A 20431-nucleotide genomic window follows, 5' to 3' on the forward strand; every position below is an offset into this window, starting at 1 on the left:
AGTTTAACTTACTTTTCTCTGGATATGATCCCCCTGTACTCCACAAATTTACTGAGATGCTTTAATTACAGAAAAGCTGTAAAATATAGCTTGTTTTAATTTCCTATCAATGTCTAATCTTAGTCAAGCCACTGATCATCATTGGCTTCAAATGGACCATTTCTCAGCTGGAAATAACTACATCTTATGTACCAGTAGGCAGGGGACTGGAGGGATTTCCCAATTTTAAGACCTACCTATGATTTATAGCATTGCTCCTAACACCTTCATGTGGTTTGAAGACTAACACAGACAAAAATAATTGTTTATATTAAGAAAGGCTTCTCCTTTTCCCCTAAATGTACTTTCACAAGGAAATTCTGGAACTGTTTTTTTCTTCTCCTTGTAAAGATTTCAGATAGGAAAAGAAACAAAGCATTTATTGGTACATCTGAGACAATAAATAAGCAAGTGTTCACACAGAGGTTATCAGCTGAGCTCATGATCTTTCCTTTGGACATAGTCCTTTGGCTCCATAGGACATGTAGCCACACAGGCTTCCTTGCTGGTCCTCAAAACTGCTGACCTTATTTCTACCTAAGGATGTTTGCCCTTGCTCTTCCCGAGCCCTGAACCCTCTTACCCCGCATCTCCATGAACATCATCCCCGCACCTGCTTAAATGCCGTTACTCAGAAAGCTCTTTGCGGATCACATACAAAAATAAGTGCCTCATCTCGCCACTTGCTGTACCTTTATATTGCTTTCTTTCTTTCTTTCTTCGTGGTACTGAATTGGTGCTTTAAGTTTTATTATATTTATTACTGAATGAATGAATCAGTGAATGAAGCCTAAAACTTTAGTTCAAAAATAAAGCATCAGAGCACAGGGAGCCTCATTCATTAGGCAGGAGGGAGCAACGCTGCTGTATTTTCAGCTTTAACAGGACTGTTCAGGATCTGGCTGCCTACCACAGAGCTAGTGTTGACTCTGATTTGAAGTCTCAGAGAAAGCACAATAACACTTTCAGTCCTCATGGCTCCCTGCTTGTGGCATCAAGTCATTCAGTCACTCTTCAGTGACCCTGCCAGCAGTGGGATAGAAATCGCAAGAGGAGGCATCCAAAGAGCCAGTGTAGCTATTGTATGTGAAGGAGATGAGGTAAAAATTAGGCAAAATTGGGATATGAAATTATACAACATGCACATGGCTATTTGCCAAGATTTTCCTATTTACCTTTTTAAATGTGTAATTGTGAACTGACTATATGCTCCTCACATATAAACATGCCATATTTTAAATTAATTGTTGGAAGAGAAATATAGTTATTTTGTATTATCTAAGAAATAGGTGACTGAATTTAAGTGAAGAGAAATGTAGTTAATTCTCTTCAAGAAAACACTTGTTTTCTAAACCCAGGCTTACTAATAACATGATTCATGGTCTTTTAAAAAATAACTACTACATGGGAATTGAAACAGTAAGTAACTTTTTCTCTCTCAGTGATTTATTAGAATAATATAGACTCACATGAACAAGCTTTATGGCTGATGCTCATTTCCTAGAAATCTAGTAAAACGCACGTAATAAAATCATCTTTTACCACAGAGCCAGAATGAAAACTAAAAAAGGTTATAATAGCTTTCTTCTTTTACTCCATGTTCAGCCTATCGTGAAATAAACGTTCTAAAAGTCCAGCAGCAAATCCAGGAATAAAACGTGAAACAGTCCATTCAGAGGCTTCCTCTACAGAAATAATTTAGTGTATTTCCATTTGATTAAAACGGCGGGAAACTGACAATTCCATGTAACAGAAAAAAAATACATAATTATGGTAAATCAAATATCTTCTAGTAAAATACTTACCAGGTTAAAGTATTAAAATACTTATTAAGTGACATAAGCAAATTCAAAGCAGAAGGAGAGGAAAAGCGACCGCACCTGAGGACCGAGAACACTCTGGCCATTTTGCCTATGGCTCGGATCTTGTTTCTGATCACCTCCTTCCGGGCCGCGGCCGTGGCTCCTGCAGTTAAGAGGGGCGGGAGTCAGTGCCTGCTTATGTGACTGCAATCATTTCACACATTTTCACAAATAATAGACTGTAGGGAGCAAACCAGCGTTTCTCCTCCCCGCCCCAAGAGGATCTATCTGTGAATCAACATAAAGACCTAGGGCCTGAATATTTGCATGTGATTCTTGAGGGGTCCCTGAAATGCAGAAGAGCAACATCTGAGATCTCCAAGGGGAGGCCGGTAGAGCTAAGTCAAAAAGCAAGGAGCAGACAGGGCAGGCTCCTACCCTTTTCTTCCATTTCAGTTCCCTTCTCTTTTGTTTGTACAGAGAGAGCATGCATGGGCAGGAAAAATAAAGTGAGTCACCAGGATCTTCTGCTCATTTCTTGGCTGCATGCTGGGAAGACTACATTAGGAAACTGCTTTATCGAACGTTCTCCCTCAAAGTGATCAAACTAGGGAGTCTCAGCTCGTTATGCTCTCTGGAACATCATCTGTATTGCTTAACAGCCATAAAAGTAGCACCTGATATTTTTTCATCTGGTTGGTTCACAAGTTCCAGAGGAAAACGTGGAAAACTATTGAGTTGGGTTTTGTGAGAGATGGTGGCTCATGGTTTGTATTTGTGTACTTATGTAAATAAGTTATACATAGGTCTGGCTGAGTAGGTTTTATCACTTATTATTACATTTTCTAAATAAATAAATCTACATAGGTTATAGTTGCTATAAACATTCTCTTTTTTGTCACTGCTTTTAAAATAATACTGTATGATCTTCAGTGAATCCATTTTATTTTTTTGTTAAGTTCGAAGGCATGTTTGGAAAAGTGCAAGTCACAGAAACACACCTCTCTCCTTAAGATTTTTATAATCCAAGGTAAAAGGAACAAGACGTCCTTTTAATACATTATATGGACTTTGTAGGAAGTGTTAACACAAACCACTAATAGAAAGGCAACAATATATTCTTTTTAGATAATATCAGAAATGTTCCTAACTCTGATGAACAGTTTAAGTCACATAATTTGTTCCAAGGCAGCAGTGTATAGTTGGTAATTGGTATAAGTTTTGGTCTTTTAAACTGTGATAAAAACAAGCTTTCTGACCTTTTTGGAAGGAAAGATTTCTGCTGTTTCCCTTAGAGGGCTTTCAAGAACGCGGAGTATTTTGCATTGTTTGTAAGGGTCAAATAATTAATCCGCACCCTAACATTTCTATAAGAAACAAGACTCATACTAACACTCTCATACAATTTTGAAATGGTTGGAGGAAAGGCCTCTGCCTTTCTCCTTTCTCACCCCAAGAAAGTGAAAATATAATGGGCGACTTTTTCCTCCTGAGTGGCTAAATTTGTCAAAGGCGTTTCTAATGCAGACTCATTTCACATGCCATGGGTGCCCCCAGGTGTGTGCCAGTGAGCCGCCTTCCTCTCACCTTCCCTCTGACCTGAAAGCCCTCAAACAGCCCGTATCTTTAAATATATCTTTATTGATTTCAGATAGAGGAAGGGAGAGGGAGAGAGAGAGAAACATCAATGATGAGAGAGTCATTGATGGGCTGCCTCCTGCACGCCCCCGACTGGGGATCGAGCCCGCAACCCGGGCATGTGCCCTGACTGGGAATTGAACTGTGATCTCCTGGATCCTAGGTTGATGCTCAACTGCTGAGCCACGCAGGTCAGGCAAACAGCCCATATTTTTGCTCGTTTCTTTCTCTCTTGTCGCAATCACGACATGGCAGTTATCTTCCAACATAGCTGATTGGCAGGACTTACTATTTCTGCCAGCTATTCTGCCTGCAAATGAGAATAATTTTATATCCATGTGGGAGAAAGCCACACTCCAATCCAGTCCGTCTGATGATCAAGGGGAACCATGGATTCTCATTCACCACTGGCCCCTAGAATTATATTCTATTGGCCCGAACACTGGAAGGGAAAATGGGGTGGGTGTAGGATTTCCTGCCTCCAACTTTATTCTGAGTTTTTAGAAATTTTTATCACCTATGTTTTGTAATTAAGATTCTTTATACAATAAGTTCTGTCCTGGAAACCACCTAAAAGTTTGAAGTTTCTATGCTTGGATTTTAGATAATTCATGATCAAGAAACTACTAAAGCACATTTGCTAAGAAAAAAAAAAATCTGGGATGGAAATTAGTCTCTTTAAGGGAGTTTTCCTATATATATATTTTCAGTTATTCAGTTAAATGCTGCTTTCAGCCTAACATGGTGCTATTACTACCCTATATTTAATCTTACACAGTCTTACTGGCTCAGTCCACTCAGATGTCATGATGTGCTAAGTGAGGGAAAAGAGTCTGACCCTCTTCAGCAAGCAGCATAGCCAGATAGTAAAAGCTATCCAACAGACACAAACAATGGAAAGTATGGGAAAGCTCCAAAAATTGTGACTATATTTAGAAGCACAACAAGAAAAGCAGCAAGGAGTAGTTAAGTGTCTAGAAATAAGCTGTATATATTTAAGAGAAATGAGAAGGGGAAAATATAAAATAAAATATATAAAATATGTAAGAAGGAGAATCTCCCAGAAAATTTTCAATAAAGGACTTGTAAAAGCCATAACCAGAGAAGAGAAAAGCAAGACACTAAGTTGGAATGGAAATAAATTATGTAGAGCTGCTCTTCTGAGCTCAATATCAGCAGATGCTCAGAAAACGCTCAAAGAAATATTAAATTTTAAATGTAAAATGAACATTCTGACAGAGTCAGTTTATCATTCTTTATTTTTTCCAAATCAAATGACTTTACTGGAGAGCACACAACAGATATTCTGCGTTAAGTATTCACAGTTGTGCTCCCAACAGCGGTGAATCTGGCACACTGTAGCACTGTTTATGAAAAAATGCTATTTCTTTTAGATTTCTCAGTAGCCCAGGTAAGAGGTTTTACAACCCCTTTTATAAAATTAGAATTTATTTACTCAAAAGTCAAATAACCTAATCATAAACAGTAAGAAAAGACATTAAAAACTAATGTCTCAACCTTCAATATTTTCCAAATAAACAAGATCAGAGTTAAACTAATACCATACATTTATAACCTCACAAACACTTAAAATAGTGAAATAAAACATCTGAATTCATATGTAATTGAACTTAAAGGAGCCGAACAACAGCAGGATAGATTTGAGTTCAGATACAAAGGTCCTTGTATATTTAGTATTGCTATTCTTGGTTTTGGTTACTTTCCAGAGTTCGTTAAAACTCTTTTTAGAATACCTATGCTCCATTGCAAATCCTTACAGTCTATAATTCAATAGAAAGATCATAGCAAAATGCATGTTTTTGAGAATTTTACTAGCTGCAACATAAAATACAATATCATTACAACACTCTTAGTACTTGCTCAGTTTAAGTTTTGAAAACATATGGCAGAAGCTCAAATAAAAATTCAGTATATTAAATAATGAAGACACATAAAACATCTTTACTATTTTATCAATAAGAATATATTTATTTTAACTTAAAATTCCAAAACTGAAAGGTAGCATTTTATATGTTTAAAAAAATTAATAATTTTTTTAAATCCTCACCTGATTTGTTTATTGATTTTGAGAGAGAGAGAGAGAGAGAGAGAGAGAGAGAGAGAGAGAGAGAGAGAGAGAAACATCAATGTGAGAGAGAAACGATCGCCTCCCTTATATGCCATGAACAGGGATTGAACCCACAACCTAGATATGTGCCCTGACTGGGAATCAAACCCGCAACCTTTCTGGTGTACGGGACAACGATCCAGCCAACTAAGCCACCCAGCCGGGACAAAAAAATTAATAATTTTAAGTAAAATTTCATTTTGTGTTTCCATTAAAATAATTATCCCTTCCTTTTTGGGCCTCTGCCACTCTTTTCAGTTCCAATATTCTTTCATGCCTGTTTCTAGAATCTAGGCAACCCTGCATGCTCAGTTTTCCTCAGAAGGGGAGAGGCTAATGTACGGACAAGGGAATCTTTAAAGATTTGCTTTTAACATGTGTCCTTCTGGAACTTCACTTAGCCCTTGCTGACTTCTCATGAAGTTGTTGAGGTTTCTATGTCAAGCAGCCTGCTGAGCGAGGGCTCCATCCCCCCAGGGGGACTCCAGCGTCTGAAGGGACCTGGAAAACTGTAGCTGCCCCACAGCAACGAGGGGCCGCGTGAGGGGTGAAGGGAGATTCTTTCCACATGGGCGTCTGCTGCGCATTACAGGTGCTGGCTCTGTCTTCCAGCTCGGTTCCCACCCCTGAGCTGCTGCTACAAATTCCCCAGTTTTGACTGAATTCAGGGCGTGTGGAAAGTGCTATATAGAATACAATTTACTGCCCGAATCATTCATTCAAGTGTTCATATGAATCCTAGCCTACGTAGCCTGCCATGGGCCAACTGCCACATGAATAAGCATGGTCACTGTTTTAGGAGAGCCTGTGAACGATGACCATGGACTGGGACAAACAGAGAAAGCAGCAGTGGGTGCTGCCAGCTAGTGAGAGGACACTGAGAGAACCTCTCCTTAGCCCCATGCTCAGGAACTTCGTGTTGGTACCTGAAATCAGCTGTAGGGAAGACAATCTGTACCATGGAGATCAGCAAATGCCACAAACCAGGGCCATTTCCCCTGGTAAATGGGCTGTTAAACATTTATCAGCACACCACTGGAAGGAGGGGCTGACTGCCGGGCAGGAGAAAAATGTTCACTGAAGGAATGACAGCTGAAGGATCTTGAAGAGTCAGAGCGGAGAGAATGGATCTTCCCCACAGAAGGGGGCAGATTCTCAGACACCCAGGCTGAGATGACCCATGTTATGTTCAGATGATGGTAAGGAGTCTGGTGTGAGTGGAGTTTGGGTACCTTGGGGTGAGCTAGGGTGAGAAGGGAAGCAGGAGGTGCCTGGGGCTGGAATGTAAAGTTTAGACCTTAGCATGCACATAACAGAGATAAACAGAACTTACTTCATTACTTGCCCCCCAAAAAGAAAGAAAAAGTTAAAATGATAGGTAGAGAGATATGCGACAAAGCAAATATAGTCAAATATTGATTGTAAAAAGTAAGTGATGGGTATAGACTTTTAAATTCTTTCAACATTCCTATATGTTTGAAACATTTTGTAATAAAATGTCAAAAAATAAAACTATACTTGGAAGAACTTCATTTTGAGGGAAAAGAGAGAGAACAGTTTTGGGAAGAGAGGTCTCTTCATCCCTCCCATTCTTGCGTTATGTGGGGGATACATGAGCTTGCTGAAGGCTGCAACACAGGAAAGTTCTCCGGGGCAGCCATGCTCACCCCAGACCTCCTGCAATCAGCCCCAGAGAAAAGTGCACCGATCAGATGTCGCTTTATAATCTCAACCCAACAGATTCTAATTGGCTCCAATATCTTTTTACAATGAGAAGAACTGAAGAAGACCAGCTATACACAAATTTCAGACTCAAATATATTATTAGAGGCCTGGCTGGGCGTGGCTCAGCAGTTGAGCATTGACCTAGGATCCAGGGGATCGGGGTTTGATTCCTGGTCAGGGCACATGCCCGGGTTGTGGGCTCGATCCCCAGTCAGGGCTCTCTTATCATTGATGTTTCTATCTCTCTCTCTCCTTCTCCTTTCCTCTCTGTGAAATCAATAAAGATATATTTTTAAAAAATAAATAAAAATAAAAAATTTAAAAAATATATTAGAATGTAAGAAAAGTTGCTTTAAAAATTTGTTACTGTTATTGTTTTTGAGCTGTTTTCTCTTTAATGGAAAAAGCAGAAGTTCCCCTTCATTCTTACATTGGCCTCAAATGTATTTTTTTAAAAAATATGTCTTTATTGATTTCAGACAGAGGAAAGAAGAGGGAGAGAGAGACAGAGAAAAATATCAATGATGAGAGAGTCATTGATCGAACCCGCAACCCGGGCATGTGCCCTGACTGGGAATTGAACCCCGATCGCCTGGATCCTAAGTTGATGCTCAACGGCTGAGCCACGCCCGGCCAGGCTGGCCTCAAATGTCTTAGTCTTCTTCCCTTAAAGGCCTCAGCTAACACAAGTGTATCCGTACCATATGTTTTAAAACAAAACATATTTTTAAAATAAAACATGTTATAAGAAGTGTGCATATACACTAACATTTCACACTTTTTCAGAGGAAAGATATATTTTTAAAAGCTGGTAGGTTTCAAATTTCTTTCAACTTTTATTTCAAATTCTAATAAAATATTACATAAAACTCACCACTTTTCCACATTTGTTAAAAGTTAACAAAGTTTACCTCTTTAGGAAACCTATTTGACTTGAAAGTAAAATTTTATCATGGTTTATTATTATTAAGCAGAGTCTAGATGTACCTCAAAATTTTATTTTTTGTGAAATAGAGCAATTACTGAATCTGAATAAAGGCTATTGATGAAACAACGCCTAAGGTATTGAGATAAGAAATATTTTTTGTTATGTTTTATTAAAGTCAAAAACTGGTTTGGTTCGATCCAAAATCAGCACCTTTGACATACAAGATAGAGTGCAAAGGCATATGACTTCAGGTGCTCTAAAAGTCTTGGGTGATGAAATTACGAGTATATACACTGTCTTATTTGGGAGAACACACGTTCCAAATTGGCCTCTATAAAAAAACGACAGGACCAAGCCCTGTGCTATGTAATCCCTAAACCTTATCTGTTTTGTCTTCTCTTTCAGTGACCTAGTTTAACAATAACAAATATTGAGGCTCTATATCCCAACAACACAATGCTATCCAAAAGTAACTCAGACATCCATCCAGTTTTGTGAGTGAGGCAAGAGCTTCACTGCATTTTCCTTGACCACCAGGCACTTGAGTCCTGGATTCAGGGGCAGCACTGGAAGCACTGAGTAACCGTTCATGCTGATGGAATGGCTTTAAAAGCAGCCTTTACATTTTTTATGCATGCATCCACAAAAGAATATCCTCCAAAAAACACGACTGCCTCCTCCAAGCTTAAATAGTTGTAAAAAATATAATATTATAAACACTCATTTTAAAATGAAATGACTATTATACCTTTATACCTTTGGTTTTTTTTTTTACCAATGGCATTTAAATATCATGGCATTTTCAATCCCACCATCATCCATTTAAAGAAAAAATCCATGAACAAGACATTCATTAATATTTAGAAATCTTGCATTAGTCTGTTTTTTCTCTGAAACTGTATTTCCATTTCAATTTCCCTGATTTTTATGCCAGTGAATGATATATTTCTACTTCAAAATATTTTTATCACCATATTGTACTTTGCTGTAAAAATCTGTTTAGAAATTTGAATTAAATGTATTTTTAAAAATTTCCTGAGGAAATAAGGCCCTAAGTGTTCAAAAATTCCTTTATAATCAGTATCAGAAGTATATAATTGAGCTGAATGGCACAAATATATGGTAAGTGCTAAAATGTTTAAAAAGCGTAGAAATAAAATTTTATTGGAATGCATCCCTTAATAATAGGGAGGTTACACTGCCTTGATTAAGGAGATTTCCTAGACCCAGAGTTTTCTAACGTCTTTCTGTTCTGTACTCCAGTGCTAAGCATCTCAAAGCCATGTTCATAGTGATTATGTCTAGGGAGACCTGTGCCTTTATTAGAACGGGAGAAAGGCAATTGAGAAAGAGGCGCTGGGAAAGGAGAAGTTGCAATAAGGCCTGTAACCTCCAGCTCAGGTGAGTTCCCACGATCACTTTTAGGAAAGAGGAAACATGCAAGCTGAGAATGTAAAAGTGAATTCCCTTAAAACTCCTCTTGAAATGTGTCTGAGTAACCCCGGTAGTGCAAATATTCTGTCATGAAGGTTGCTGCTCTATCAAGAATTAGATTACTCAGTTTCCAGAGATGATAGTTGTTGGGAGGTCTCCTTGACGAGCCATAACCTGGGAAACGAGCACTGCTCATCCACTTAGGGTCAGCGCTGGTTAAAATCTGGTCCAAAGAGATGTTAGGTGCTGCCCCTCACAGAACAGCCGTTAGGTATGCTTACGGAGGCTCCTCTATGAGGCAGAGGAAAACACCTCCAGCATAACAAAATTTTAAATTCCCTATAAAAATTAATCTTTTTGAATATTGCAACCTAAAATGTTTGGAATAGCTTTCTAATTTGGATTCTAACTCTACTACATTACACATCCATAAGTGATAAAATTGGGACATAATGGCTACTTACTCCAAATCACTGCAAACCTCACACTATTCTGAATTTCTTCCATATGTTTTTTAGCTCAACTAAACTCTCAACATGCAATAAAACCTGCAGTGGTGTGATATTTGGCATAATGCTATTCTGTCTTATATCCCATTTTGAAAGCTACATAAGATCCTTCAAAAATATATATATTTTTGGAGAATGCATATTCCAAATTGGCCCCTATAAAACTACAGGGCCAAACTGTGTGCTATATAACCCCTAAACCTTATCTTTTTTTTTTGGTCTTTTCTTTCCCTGATTTAATAGATATATTTTAAGTCTCTCCTGTGCAATGGATTTTAAGGAAGGCTAGTATAACCTAGACTATGTGTCCTGTTTCCCCACTTCTCCTGTCAAAAAATACAGTGGAATTCTTTGGATTGGAAGTCTCAAAAGTATACCGACTACTCTTAAGTATTAAGTAACTGTTATTATTTGATTATCTTTTCTCTTAGTTAAAAGTTACTTTTGTTTACAAGCTCTAATTGATTCCATTGACTTTTGTTCTTCGAGACACTGTTCCATCTGTTCAATGACTTCTCCGTAGAGGTGCAGAAATTGGCTATAAGCATAATTGTAACTTGGGTGGAAAGTAAGACTTTAAAGTAAATAGGAAGTTTCTGTTGATATTTCAAGAAACTATCACATAGCCTATGCCTTACAAAGGACATTTCAATTTATTATATTTACCCAAGAAGAAATAAATAGCATGTCAAATCCTGCTCTAATGGGCCTCTTTTCATGATAGAAACACATCAGTTTTATCAATCGACAAGAGAAAAGCAAAGTGGAATGACACAACAAATGTCAAGTGAGTAATGTAGATTACTTTGTCTAAATGAGAAACAATTGTAATACCTGAATGTTTAATCTACCAAGAATTATTCTGGATATAGATGAGACTATAACAGCTAAAGTGGTATTTATTAAGGACCTAATTGTGCACGCATGCTAAGTTCTAGAAAAATGCATTCAGACTAGAACTTAATTCTGGACCCATATTTGTAAATTGACCAAATACTAGAATATTTAAATTTATCTCTGAAAATATAAAAATTGAGGGGGAAAATGGACAAATACAGAATATTGTTTGACTGTCCCATGTATTATACCCTAGATAGAAAGTTAACTGAGTACCATTTAATAGCACAATAAAGAAGCAGACTTAATGAATTAATGCAGCTCCTGCTTCTGAGAGCAGAAGATGGCTGAGGCACTGGCATATATTGAGTTTATCTGAAACAAAGTCACTCAAAGGTCTTCTGATGCTAGTCAGGACCTAGGCTGTGTGCTTTGTCAGTTTATGGGAAAAGCAATGAGGTTTTGTCCAAGGAGGAAAAACAGAGAAACAAGCATTGGGTTCTGGACAATGAGGGGTGCACAGGCATGCATGGGAGCTTAAAGAGGCAGAATGGGGCCCCAGGTCACGGGACTTCAACATCACTTAGGATGACTCTTAGCAACAGAAAGGGTAAGTTGTTTGCCTAACGTCATCTGCTGGAAAACGGTGATCAGGGCCAGGATTCATTACAGTGGTAGGCAGACTTCACAGGTGAGTGGAAGAATGAAGTAAGTAACGTGTTCATTCATTCTCAACATCCGACAAACACACATGTCAGGTACTGTGCTACCTGCTAAGGCACTTAGCATAGCACACACCTTTGGTACATGATAAGTTCTCAAAATTGTTTGCTATTACTATTAACAGGAGAACACTGTGCAGAAAAGAATATCCCATTCTTCTAGCAGTTACATTTCTTACTGTAAGTTAAAAGATTGATTGTGTGGTCTTAATTACTATCAGGCTGCCTAAGATGGGGCCTCATTTGTATTTTGTGTCAACCAGGCCACACGCTGAACCCCCGATGCTGGCAAATTCACTAGGGGAGAATGCTAGTAGCCAGAATGATGCTGGTTTTGCTCCGAGAAAAAAAATGGACCACAAAGGATGGGCTGACCAAACAGAATCAAGATTTCCATAGAGTTCTCAGAAAAACTGGAGAAATGTTTTATAGCTTCTCATGAACTAAGAGCAATGACAAAAGAATAAAACATTTTTAAAAGAAAGAAAATAGACTATGTCATAAAAAGTATTTTTAAAATTTAGATTTTTCTGAGCATTTATTAAACTTTTTCATATAATGTTCAAACCTGCCATCAGAAATCAAACAATTCCTCTAAAGATGATGCTTTACTAACTTTGGACTCATCACAATAAATCTGTCTAAAGTCCGATTGTTAATTATTCTCATATAAGTACAACCTTCAGGTTGAGAACCTGGACCTATAAAGTGCTTTAGTATAAAAGGAATCATGAAAACTCTGCCAAAAACACAACAAAAATATATTTTCTTTTCTTATGGCATCAATTGGCAGTCAGCTGACCTCAGCTACTACAGTTCCCGTGCTGAGGAACACCTCTGCCACAATAACCTCAACCTTGTTGGTGAGAAGTAATGTGTCTCTAAGATATACAGATATACATAGCCACAAAATCTTTGCCTTGGTTAAAGATAAAAAGCTCTCTACTTCAATGCCTTTCAGAGAAAAAATAAGGTTCACAGAGTGCATGCTTATTACCCTTCTTATTACATAAGATTTCCTTCTCAAATAAATTTTGTAAATACACTTGATTGAAGTGTATGCTGAGATATGCAATAGCTAATAGTTAGTGTAAGTTGGCCAATGTCACCATTAGTTGAAGGAAGGCTCAACTGCTACAAATAATGATTTTTAAAGCTGTGTAAAAATACTGTATATGTGCATAAGACATTTGTTTCAGGAAATACAGCATACCTCTGAAGTACTTTCCAGAGTATTATTTTACTGTGAGCATAAAGCTCTAGCTAACGGTGAATGTTAGACCATTATCCCACCAATTAGCTATAACAGGCTGGTTTTTAACTTTCAGTTTGTTCTTCAAAGTCTGTACTTCCACTCAATGTGAAAATTATGCCGGGTAATAAAGAAACACATTTGTGCAAAATCATGGTAGCACAATATGAAGAGAAAGAAGTACTTTTAATGTTTGTGCTACTGTATTATTTTAATTAGCAACTTAAAAGGATTTTAACATTGTAATCAGATATGATAAGCCAGAACTGATCGTACTGATTACAATAGGATGGCCAACATGAGGCACCTTTCTGCTTGTCCAGGTCTCAAAACATCGATGGCCATAAATATGATGGGAATGTACCCTGCTGCCTAGCAAATAAGCATGCATTTTTAAGACATGTTGGAAAAAAAAGCAGCTGCCTACACTATCGAGAGTACAGAGTATAAATGATACATTGACAGTGACAAAAATGATTTAGCTTCTAAATTACACACTAAAACATTCATTGGGAAAAAGTCAACAATAAACTGGAAGTTAATTAACCAAGAAAAGCCTGAGAAGAAGCCTTTGACAAACTATTGAATAATCTTTCTTTTTATAAATGTCTTCCTTTTCCTTCCTTCAATTATATCATGAAAATTCAGTCAATATAAAAAGATAAGAGAACTTAAAACTGGTAAAGTGATACTCATCTTTGTATATAACTTCCTGAAAAAATTATATGGATTTCTCACATGGCCATACTTCCTACAGCTAAAACACAGAGTGTTTTTCTTCCCCTTGTTGGTAGCTGAAGAGGACGACAGTGACGTCCTCTGTGTCTCCCCATTTAGTTATCAAATATTTCACCCCAAGTCACGCGCCTTCCCCAACCCGCCTCCTCTGTAACACTAGCACGTTTAACATTGGTCTCTTGTTGCACTAGACTCTCAGCTCAGCGAGGGCAGAGACCATGTTTGTTTGCCACTGAATATACAGAACAAGATAGTCCATGAATAAGTATTTTTACATAGAACTAAAAACATAACATATAAAATAGAAATATACAATATTAACATTGAAATACTCAAAATTTTATTTTTTGGCCTTTCCCTCCCAATGATTTCAATATTCTTTTTTAGCTATTGTAAAAATAAAATAAATATTGCTATTTACCTCTTTTCGATAATCTGATATCTGACAACCAAAGTTATATCCTAATATTTTATCTTCTGGCCAGACTTAGAGCTCACCGTGTGTTTCTGCATTTGGCGCATATATTTTTAAACAGCTGCTCCTGAACTCACTCGGCCAACCCAGTCCCTGTTCTCTCCCTGATCGCTCCTTTCTGCCTCACTTGTCCATCTTCCTCCTACAGCTTCATCAGAAGGGTGAACCTAAGGATCGGCCCTCGATTTTCTGATATTTCCTTCCACATCAGCAACTTTGGAGGCCTATTTCACTCTTAATAGAGTCAATTGAAGCTTTTAAGTCCAAACCTCTGTCACAAGGCTGGATTTTGTTCCCAATTTCTGGGACTCCATTTCCAAGGCCTGCTTGGACCTCTCCTGAATTACGTGTGTCACTTTCACTCAAACTCATGCCTGTGACTGAATTCATCTTTCTCCTGAGACTGAAGAGTTTTTCCATAAATGTTCTCACCCTCGGAGCACCTGAGCTGAACCATCCAAATCTACTTTTGTTTCCTTTGCCCCACTGATGCCGTGGTTGTTCAGTGCTTGGGCAGCTCTTTGGAATAGCTCCCTTTTTTAAAAGAAATATATCTTTATTGATTTCAGAGAGAGGAAAGGAGAGGGAGAGAGAGAGATAGAAACATCAACGATGAGAGAGTCATTGATCGAGCCCGCAACCCGGGCATGTGCCCTGACCGGGAATCGAACCCCAATCGCCTAGATCCTAGGTTGACACTTAACCGCTGAGCCATGCCTGGCCGGGCTGGAATAGCTTCCTTTTTATTTTATTCTTAACACTGTCATTATTCAGATCTAATCACCTCAACTTTCAGACACTTGATGAAGTTCCCAAATTATATCCCACTTATCCTTGCATTTTCCAAGCATTTTTCTAAGCTTAGAAAACGTATTTGCTTTTTCTCAAATGCTGCTTTCATTTTGTCACTGCTCCGCTTACCAACTGTGGCTGATTCTTCAGCAGTGACAGGACAAGAATATTGCCACTGTGCTCCTCAGACCTCTTCTCTTTTTTTGTGGTATGTCTATATGCTTCTATTTTTTATATATAATTTGCTATTTTTCTCCCAACTCTCCATTATTATAGGACATACAACTTTGTTTTCTTTTCAGATTTGGAACCTGAAATATAGAATGCTAGAATAAGTCACTCAGAATTGATGATAATTATGGCCCCAAGAAGAGCTCTAAAGCTAATGGCTCTAAGTAAGTATGTGTGCTGCCAAACACGCAAAGCGGAGAAGAGCTTTAAGATGAAATTCATCTCAAACACTCAACATGGCAAATCAAATACAGTTTTGACAGAAAATGATATGACCAAACCCTCTTTGTGGACCAATAAGATGCCATGTTAGTCCCACTAACTGCCAGCTTTGCACTTTTTAAAGTTCTGCGTATCTTTTTAGAGCTAGACAGAAAGGCGTGGGGAGACACTCTGGAACCCACGATATTAGATATGAAGAATAATCTAATAATTCAAAGCAGATGATGGGAGATCATTTTCTTGTATACAGTTTTGATGGTTTCTTACAGGCATGCACAAAACTGCTCTGATCCCCTCTTCAGTGACTTGCCTGTGGTTAGCATTAGGACAAGGCAAGACTGTGGATACAGGATAAGAGTTCCACCATGCGGTTTGCTCTTCAGATGAAAGCGGAGGCATAAATTCTAATCTAATATTAGTCTTTCCAGTGCAGCCTGAAACTATATTTGGCTGGAAATGTATTTGTTTTATTATTTTTTTCTCCCTTATTCTAAAGGATTTCAGTTTCACCTCCACGTCTTTAGCCAGACTTATCACACATCGTAGTCTCAAACATAATTTGTATGTACATATAAAAAAGTGATCTCAGAGTCTAAGATTTTAGGACCTAAAAGGAAGTTCCAAATAAATAAATATTTCTACCTCCTGAAACTGTCATTAGGTTCCTAAGGCTTACTGGTCCTCCAGACTTCCTTGCTATAATCCCTCTATGATGCAGATTGCTTGATTTCAGTCAGCTTCCTTCCCCCTTGTCCCACTCTCCCCCACCCCTGACTTTGGGATCACTTACTAATCCTTGGTCTGAAATGAGTCCTTTTCATTAATGAGAATCAACTACCAAATGAGATACATGTACTTGGATTTCTCCCTTCCCTAAACGTTCTGGCAAATACCAACCCCAAATTGAAACCAGATTATCATATTATCATCCAAAATCAGAAGTGAAAACAGGAAAAAAGACCCCAATACATATAAATTAGATCCTCAGAAGACATGCATTGGCATTAAACTGCTTCAAAACTTTACAAGATAATAGAAGTTTTGTATTTTACTTTCAACATAAAAGAACCACAGACCAATAGGAAACAGCCAACTTTTTCTAGATCATGATGTGAGTTCTACGCAGCAGAGGCCTAGGCAAGCCAGAGGCCTTTTTGTTTGCTCAGATACACCAAAATTTTTAACATCATGAAACATAACTTCTCGGAGTCAACTGAGGCTTAAGGAATAGAATGGGACTGTTTTACTTGCAATTTATTTGACTTTCATGGCCAAATAATAGTGCAAAAAATCTGCTTCTTTATTTTACAGTGTATTTCACAGAACAAACTAAAGTATATTATGTTAAGTCATGAGTGTTGTTTTGCTAAAGAAAAAAAATCACACTGTTTCAAAGAAAAAGATTTTAAGCACCGTGATGAGGTGGTGAAGAGGTCAAGAGTCTGAGAGGCAGGCAGACTTGACTTTGAATCCAGGTTCTCCTACTTCACTAGCTGTGTGACCTTAGGCTTTAACGTCACCTCACTGTGTCTTAATCACTTCAGATGTAAAATAGGGGTAATCATAGTTCCTGTATCAACAGGTTGTTTTGAGGATTAGAGATAATATGTGTGTGTATGTATGTATATGGATGAAAGTTAATAAATTATAAATTTTTATACATTTTTGTTGGTAAAAGGTAAAATGAGTAAAGAGTTAATGTCTAGGAATGACTTAGAGTGATGGCTAATGTGTTAGCCGCTGTCAACATCATTAAATGGTAAAAGAAAGCTGACAGAACCTGAAGGAAAAGAAGTAAAATTAATCCCACACCTTTCTTCCTGTGGCAGGATAGTAAGAAGCTGAGAAAATTCCTGGGCAAGTGGAATGGGGAAATTGCTGCAAGAAAATTACACAAGGCCAAGCAGCTTGGGCAGCTTGAGGCCAGCTTGTGAATCACAAGGTTGTATCTTCCCCAGCCAACGACACTTGCGAGCAAATGGTTAATACCTTTCCTCCCTAACCAAAGAATACATAGCTTAGATCACCCTGGCCCGGGAAAAGAGAGATCAAAGACCCAATTAATGCCATTTGTGCCAGCTAAACCCAAGGACGAGCACCACCTGGGGGATGTTAGACAGGAAAGATAGCCATCCTGGTGAAGGGGGAAAGAAAGAAGAGTTTCAAAGAAGTCAGCTGTTTTAGGACTTGCCGAACAAGCTGACCAGATGTATGTACAAACATTCCAAGGTAAGCCACAGCAATGTAGAAGGGGACTTTACAACGCAGTCTACTGCCCAAGGTGTCCATAGGGAAGCTTTGGAACCTACAGGGGGAAGGGTATAAAACCCCTTGGGCGCCCACTAGGTGCTCATTTAGACTAGCTGAGTTGCCTGCTTGTGCTTTATGCCAAGTGTGTTCTGAATAAATTCATCTGCTTTGCTTTAATACTGCGGTCTGTCACTTGTCTGAAATCTTTCTTATGAGATTGACAAGAGCCAAGAAAGGGACAGCCTTACCCCCTCCGACTCAGGGGGTTGTCCAGTAACAATTCCTCAGGGAGATGAGATGAACCCCTATTTTATATAGATTTTATAGACACTAAGAACTCAACCTGGTAAGATAAAAAGATAAGTCATGGATTGTAAAGGCACCTCACTACCTTTGACTTTTTACTTGGCATTGGATTTGGAGCAAAAGATTGAGAAGGGGTAGACAAAAGACTCATGAGTAGATCTGCCCAGCCACCCACCCTTAGACCATAAAGCAATTTAAGGAATGGCTTTAATTAAGCCCTTTGATGCTTTCTGATTTCTGTTTTCACCTCTGTAGTCAATAAGCCCAGGAGCCCAACAGGCAGAGCATAGGGCCAGCCCCCAGAGAGAGAGACTTTGTACACTGCGGGCAGGAGGGGCAGGGTGGGAGGATTGCAAACTTTATCCCAAGGTTGGAAAGAAAGAAAGAAAGAAAGAAAGAAAGAAAGAAAGAGAGAGAGAGAGAGAGAGAGAGGGAGGGAGGGAGGGAGGGAGGGAGGGAGGGAGGGAGGGAGGGAGGGAGGGAGGGAGGGAGGGAGGAAGAAAGAAAGAAAGAAAGAAAGAAAGAAAGAAAGAAAGAAAGAAAGAAAGAAAGAAAGAAAGAAAGAAAGAAAGAAAGAAAGAAAGAAAGAAAGAAAGAAAGAAAGAAAGAAAGGGAAACTTCAAGAAATTGCCATTCAAAAGAGAGTCAAGGAGTTCTGGGAAATTTTACACCTTTGAAGAAAGGTTCTTCAAGCACCTTTGAAGAAATCCATAGTTTTTGTGTCATGTTAAATAAAGTACTAAAGAACACTGCTGGTGGTTTACTCCAAAAGGTATGTGTTTTTCCCCCTAAGAGGGCATATTTATGAGATTTGAACTAAAAGGTCATGCCATTTCTCTGCAGGACTAACACAGATTTAAATGCGGCAGAGTGAGATTTCAGTGGTCTGCTTAGAAATAAAATATTCTTCCAAATACCTTGAAAAGAGCATTCACTCTGATAACTGAAATTAACAGGCTAAAAAGCAAGTGCTGATGAGCAGAGCACATTAATTGGAACTAATCTTTTTAAAGCACAGCAAGTCACAAAATATATCCTTTCATGTAAGTGACTGAGAGGATGGTAGATAATAATTCACTTTAAATGAAGTAAACACTGAGTCTTGGTAATATTTAACTGTACAGGAACACCGACCTGCACTGTTGAAATGTGCAGGCATTTTTGGCTACAATGCCTGGCATATAGTAGGTGCTCGATATCTATTTATTGAACAAATGGATTCATGTGTAATTACAAACCTATGCAGGTATAATTATTCTATACAATATGTTATATTTTAAGTATATTGTCTGTATTATAATTCTTGGCCAATGAACCTGACTACAATAGAGATTTGCTAACAGAGGAGTGTCACTGTATTAATGTTAATTAATCTTAAAAGTAACATAGTGAAAGGCATCTATTGAAAAATGTTTGTTGACCTTTAAGATTTACATTTCACCAGGTTAGTATCCTTCCTTTAGGAAAAAGTTTCTGCCATCATGAAAACAATATCTGTTAAGTGAAATCAGTATCCCTGGAAAAGTCAACAGTTGCAAACTGTGGCTGTAGCATATGAAACATCTAGAATCTGGATAAAGCACAAAATATCCACTGATCTCCACAGTATTTCAAAATATAAAAATATATTTACTTAGATTTTTACAACTATTCTTTAGGTAATTCTAACCTAGTAAAAGTATATATATATATATATATATATATATACTTTTATATATATATATATTTTTATATATATATATTTTTATATATATATATTTTTATATATATATGTATTTTATATATATATATATATATATATATATATATATATATATATATTCTTTTTTTCCCCCTCTCCTTCATTGTATTGTGCATCTCCTTGCAGTGCAATACGTGACTAGAGAACAGTGGTATATGGAGACAAGTAATGAAGAGAAGTTACAGGAGAAAATCTATGAGGCAGTAGGGATAATTGTACACTTTAAATTTATCTAAGTATATAGACTCTTTTACTACAAGTGAGTAAACACTTTTATTTTACTGTCACCTGCAGCATTAGTTATTTCTCATTTATAGATGTGACCTGTATTAAACCCAAGTGACCATTTAATCATGCTGTTCAGATATAACTTTCAGAAAGGGCCACTTGCTCTTTACAATTTACCTAAGTCAGTTTTTAAAGATGAAGTTTTTATTAATTTAAACTTGCCACAATATCTGTTTCCCCTGCCACCTTCACTCTGTATTTTATAATTTGTCTTACTTTATTTATTATTTTAAAATATGTTTTTATTGATTTCAGAAACAGGAAGAGAGAGGGCGAGAGAGAGAGAAACATGAATGATGAGAGAGAATCATCCATCGGCTGCCTCCTGCACCCCCCTTCTGGGATTGGGCCTGCACCCAGGCATGTGCCCGGAC

The 20431-nt window shown here is 37.8% G+C and overlaps 1 protein-coding gene across 2 annotated transcripts in view; it reads right to left on the reverse strand.

The window, feature by feature from the left end:
• Positions 1–20431, reverse strand: part of PPP3CA (protein phosphatase 3 catalytic subunit alpha) — a 287960-nt gene that overhangs the window by 13670 nt on the left and 253859 nt on the right. For both annotated transcript variants that reach the window (XM_081118962.1, XM_081118961.1), the window contains exon 11: positions 1920–2004. In XM_081118962.1, coding sequence (XP_080975088.1) covers positions 1920–2004 — 85 coding nt within the window. The remainder of the gene's footprint in view (positions 1–1919; positions 2005–20431) is intronic.

This window comes from Miniopterus schreibersii (assembly GCF_964146895.1).
Source record: "Miniopterus schreibersii genome assembly, chromosome: 1".
NCBI classification, from domain to species: domain Eukaryota; kingdom Metazoa; phylum Chordata; class Mammalia; order Chiroptera; family Miniopteridae; genus Miniopterus; species Miniopterus schreibersii.